The sequence below is a fragment of the Lotus japonicus genome, chromosome 6 (assembly GCF_012489685.1).
Source record: "Lotus japonicus ecotype B-129 chromosome 6, LjGifu_v1.2".
In the NCBI taxonomy this organism is placed as follows: Eukaryota; Viridiplantae; Streptophyta; class Magnoliopsida; order Fabales; family Fabaceae; genus Lotus; species Lotus japonicus.
Genome location: NC_080046.1, coordinates 37,174,939 through 37,180,660, shown reverse-complemented (window position 1 = coordinate 37,180,660; position 5,722 = coordinate 37,174,939). Strand labels below are relative to the sequence as shown.

Here is a 5,722-nt window from a genome sequence, read left to right as displayed (position 1 = left end):
ACCCATTATCCTTCCATACACACCACAAACCTCTGAACCACATGCTTCTGAGACACAAGCTCTAGAGATACCAACCACTGAAAAATCTAACTCTAAGCCTCAACCCTCTGATAGAGAAATTATCTCTCCTATTCCCTCTGTCTCTTTTCCAATAAATGTTCCATTTTCCTCTCCTTCAAATAAATCTGAAGCTTCTCGCCAATTCTTTCAACTTGCCAGAGAAAGAGTTTTAGAACTTCCTGAACATTTCTTAAATGTTCCAAGTCCAAACCGCTACTCTGGACCAAGGCCAGAACCTCTGGATGCTCCTGATTTTCCAATCCATGCAGTCCCTTTGTCTTCAGTACAACTGCCACGTCCTCCTTCTCCTCCATCTCAAAATGAAAACTCTATCTCTGACCAATCTCCGAATCCTGAGACTGAAGTTTCTCGTCCAAACTCTGAGACCAATACCTATGAACCCCAAACTGTGCAAATTGGTTCCCCTCATGGTGTTTCTGAAGCTACAAGTAGCAATCATCCCTCTTCACCTGAAACCTATCTCTCCATTGTTCCCTATACCCAACTCAGACCAAACACACTGCTTGATTGCATCAACTTATTTAATCATGAAGCATCTTTAAGGGTTCGCAATGTGCATGGTCGCACTGACCTCAGTGAGAAACCAGACTTGGTTGTTGAAGACTGGGATCGTCTTTGCACTTGGATGCTTGACCAAGCGGCCGTGATGCTGGGTTTCCTTACTGCTGAAAGGGATCAAAGAGTTGAAGCTGCTAGTCAGCGTTTCAGAAGAAGAAAAGCACTGAATGAACAAAAGTTGAGAAATCAACTTCATGCCGCTATTGAAGAAGCTAGAAAGAAGAAAGAACAAGAAGAAGAAGCTGCAAGGTTTGAAGCAGAACAGCGTGAAGCTGCAAGGTTGCAAGCTCTGGAACAAGCAGCTAAATTACAAGCTAAAGCTGAGGCTATTAGAATTCAGGCACTTGGAATTATTCCATTTACTAATGTTGCTTCCACATCTGCTCAAGTTCCTCACTCTGATCAAGCTGTTCCATCTGCTCAAGCTCAGTCAGACTCAAGACTTGATCTCATTGAACAAAGACTTGATTCTCATGAAGCTCTTCTTCAGAGTCTTAAAGATATGTGCACAGAACTTCTGAAGAGGACACCCAAGCCTTAGTCTTTAGGAACTCTCTTTTATTCTGTTTTCCTACTTACTATGTTTTCGTGTTTAACTCTGGTTCTTTTATTAAATTATCGTTTTTCTTTCCTATATGCTTGCATATTATTTTTTGGTTCATCATTACTTAGTGTTCATTCATACGCATTAATACAATTTTTTGGTTCATCAACAAACAAGTTTTTTTATTAATAACACAATTCATACATTGCATTAAAACATTTAAAACGGAGGATTTTTCCTCAATGCTCTACATTGCCTACGCATCGCTGCTTTCTCAAGCTCCAGACGATGCTGCCTATGCTCTAAGTGGACCAAGCTCCGGCGCAGCTCCTGCCTCTCAGGACCCTCAGCCATAGTCTCCAGAGCCGCCTCTTCTGCTCTGATCTCCTCATAAAGGTCCAGCTCCTTCTAGAAGAATTCTTGCATTTCCTCCACGAATCTGAGGAGGCCTCTGAGGATGTTGTCCATTTCTAGACTCAGGCTCATGCCTAGTAGCTGGTTTGTCAGACTATAGACACTCGGGTCCTCTGGATGGCGCACATTGATGAAGAGATCTTTATCAAAGGCCTTCTTCCTCAATTGCTCGACGCATGCTATGAAATATGCCATTGCAATTTTGAATTCAAGTGAAAACGAGATGTGAAGATTGTTATGCTTTAACCGCTATTTATAAGCTAAGTTCAGTCTCCAAAAGTTAATGCTGAAGCAGTTTCTCGAGGATTGTTTATTGGTAATAGACACTTACCTTTAACTCTTTGGCCGGTGGTAAACGTTCCACTCCTTCATTTAATCTTCTGCATATGCATTAATTAAATGTGTTTTCTTTGATTTTTTATTTTTCTCCATCTTCTTAAACTTAGTCCATTTCTAAGGGGGAGTACCTTGTACTTCATGCTAAGTTTTTCACACCCCATGCTTTTTGCTTATGACAAAAAGGGGGAGTATACAACCAGTTTTTGATTTCTTTTTCTTTTGGAGAATTTAAGAGTTCCATTCTTTATGACCATAGATCTGTCCGTGGGCATTTGCAAGGAATACATCACTACTACAGAAAAGGCTTTTCGCCACGGTTCTGCACGACCTTTAGCCACGGTTTAACCGTGGCGATAGCAAGCGTGGCAATTGCTCTATTGCCACGGTTCAAGGTTGAACCGTGTCATTTGGTTAGCCTATTGCCACAAGTCATCAAGTGTAACCGTGGCAATAGAGTCCACCTATGGCCACGGTTAAGTGCTTAACCGTGGCAATAGGGTGGACTCTATGGCCACGGTTCTGGGCTGAACCGTGGCAATAGGTGGTTTCTGAAAGTTCTGCTTATTAGTAGAGGTTGTAAACCGCCGCAAATATGTTCTAGAGATTTTTACAGGACCTACGCCACAAGCCTTCCTCAGCGGTTTTAACAATTGCCATTCATCATACTTAATAAAACCACTAAATACTGCACATAGAGAACTTATAAACAAAACGACATTCAAATTATGATAAACAAACGACATCCAAAGGTGCACCACCATCTATAACATCCTCTATTTTCCATATCCTAGAAGAAAACCAAAGGAATTTGACAATTTTAGCATACAGATAGTTGTAATTCTCAACAATCTAGTAAAAAGAAAGTAACAAATATTGGAGTCCAATCCTAGCATGTAGTTCTTTTCAGCTTCCATTAAACATAACTGCAAATCATGGTTGAAGGGACCATAAAGTTTACAAAACAAATGCTTGTTCAAAAACAAGTAACTAGACATGCTGCAAAGTGTAAAAAGAGAACCCCATTTAATCAAATAGTTTTAACTTTTAAGTTTACATTCAAACTTCCGAAAAATCAAGCAAATCAATATGCAAACAAACCTAGGAACACAAACAAAGGACAACTTCATTCCCCTCCCCCATTACCATGTTCTAATGAACACATTAAATGAAGGGTGCAAAGTGCAAACCTTAGTGTATGTCTGAACATGATCTCTGTTATGCGGAGACGTCGATGACCAATCAGAATCACCTGATCCCCATGGATACTTTTTTATCGAAACAAGAGAAATAATATATAAAAAGCCATGAGAGAAAGCTTCTCATGGGAATAGAAGTTTACAATCTACAGCAAAAATCATAAAAGAGCAAAGAGAGAACAACAATACAAAAAGGAAACAGGAACCATAAAACAAGCAAGGTTCAGCAATAAAAAAAACAGTAATCAAAACAGCAAGAAAGCTGCACTAATTCAAAGTTGCTGTACAGCAGGAAATGCAAGGTAAAAAACTAGCAGCACATAACAGAAAACAGAACTCCTCTCAGCACAAAAGAGCAGCAGATAACAGCCAAACAACAACACATCAGCAGGTTTCCGCAAAAGAAGATGCAGCAGCAAGAATAGCAATCACAGCACCATAACAGCACAAATAACAACAAATTTATGCAGCAGCAAAAATGCCCACCAAACAGCAACTTCAGAACAGCAACAGCAGTGGTAACTTCTTAATTCCATCAGCCAAAAACCAGCAGAAGCAATATAGCAAACTCAGGCACATGCCAGCAATGAAAACCGCATCAAATCAGCATCCAAAATTCGAGCATAGAGCACCTAATTCCTCAACAAAGACCAAATTTCACATTGGCGAAAGCAACCTGATTTGGCAAGATAATCAGCCAAATGATTTGATCCCCATGGATACTTGTAATCTGGTATTGAAAAGGAGATTAGTGACATAGTTTGAAGCACTTATAAAGCTATAGTAGTAATCCATTGAAGGCATAAAGTAACTAATAAGCTGCATAAAATTCACATACTTGATCAAGAGTCCCAATTTCGTGAAGATGGTTAAATAACTCTTTTCCTTTTAAATCATATACACTTTTTCTGTGTTGGAGCTAGATACTACACTAGGATCAGCATCTGGCTCATCTTTTACGAGGAAAGCACCAGCATAAGGGGCTTGCCGTTCCTGACTTTCCTGTAGAGCTTTCATCCTAGATGTGTAGCGAAATATTAATTAGAAATTAGAATTTAGACAACCATACTTCCACTTCAGATATAACCAGTTAAATCACAAATACAGCATGCACTGATCAGAGACTACAATTATCATATGGTAAAGCTAGAAGCATGTAACGAGCAAATAAAGAGATTTAACTCAACATTCTTGACAAAAGAACCATACCTTAACAAGGATTGGCATGTAAAATCCTGGGAAAAGTGGTTTATGATGCAATGGTAATGCCAAAACCTGTTCCAGAGGAAAGGAGAAAAAAAAACATTCACAATATATAAGTGATCAAGTAAACTGAAAATATAGCAATATAGGAGATGAGATATCATTCATAAGCTACAATTATTCTGTTTACAAAACATAAAAAAACAAATAACAAGCGCTGAAAATACTGATCGATTATATATGTTCCTAGCAAAATTTCTAAGGCTAGGGTGCGGAGACTGCATAGCATAATGCATCACAAAGATACAAAAGTAGGACAACAACATTTACAACAAGCAATGAAGAGCAGAAACCACAAGGATAATAACATCTAAGCTAAGTGAAACAATTTTGATAAAAGGTCAAAAAAAGAGGAGAAGAAAACCAACGCATGTGTTAGAATAGAAAGAAAACCCAGAAACGAAGTCGCTGTGAAAACGGCAAAACCCACCAAATTGAAGACAATAACGAAATCGAAAAAGGATGATGAAGAGGAAGCAGAGAGGCGAACCTCGAGCTTGAATACCAGAGAATCTGCCCCACTCTTTGTTGTTGCTTATGCGGATGGCGAGGATTCGAGAAGCGGGAGGGGCGCAAGAGATTGAGAAGCAGAGATTGTACCTTCACTACTACAGCTCGGCAAACCCCGGCAAACCCCCAATCCCTCGAAGCCTGCAGGTTTCCCAAGAACAGCTTGCTCTGGAGCCCGATCTTGAGCCGACCCACCGCTCGGGTGATCTTCCGGATCCCGTTACACGTAGGCCTCGTGGTAGTTGACGGTGTACCAGTGCGCGGCGCACTTGGAGGCGGCATAAGGGGATCTCAGGTGAAACGGAGGAGTTTCCGATTGGGGCGGGTTACGTTGGTGGACCCGAACATCTCAGAGGATCTGGCCTGGTAGTATCGGATGTGAGAGAGGAAGAGAGGGAACAGAGAGAAAGGTTAGGGTTTTTCTTTTCAGAAGAAATTGGAGAGTGGGAGAGAACAAACGAGAGTACTGGGGTAAGTGGAAATCTATTGCCACGGTTCCTTAAAAGAATAATAAAATATTGTCCTCTTTTGCCACGGTTCCATTTATAACCGTGGCAACTGGCCTTTTGCCACGGTTCCGTCTATAACCGTGGCAATTGAGGCGTGGCAAAAGGTCATTTCTGTAGTAGTGCATTTTCACTTCTTCTGAAGTGATCATATGCTAAATTAGTTGACTCTGATACTTTTACCTTGCTCTTGCTCTGAATATTTATGCGCTCTGATATTCACATATTATCTATGTCATAAAATCTCACTTTGAACTCTTATATTATTTAGCTTAGAATCTAGATATTACTAATGTTTTCATTAAGTCTTA

General features: G+C 40.1%; 1 protein-coding gene across 1 annotated transcript; it reads right to left on the bottom strand.

The window, feature by feature from the left end:
* Positions 1-3,209: 3,209 nt before the first annotated feature.
* On the bottom strand, positions 3,210-5,361 carry LOC130723625 (uncharacterized). The gene is made up of 4 exons (XM_057574734.1): positions 4,886-5,361; positions 4,342-4,407; positions 3,971-4,150; positions 3,210-3,862 (listed from the first exon to the last, which is right to left on the bottom strand). Exons 1-3 carry the CDS (start codon positions 5,185-5,187, stop codon positions 4,021-4,023), a joined length of 498 nt encoding a protein of 165 aa, XP_057430717.1. The 5' UTR covers positions 5,188-5,361; the 3' UTR covers positions 3,210-3,862; positions 3,971-4,020.
* Positions 5,362-5,722: the final 361 nt, after the last annotated feature.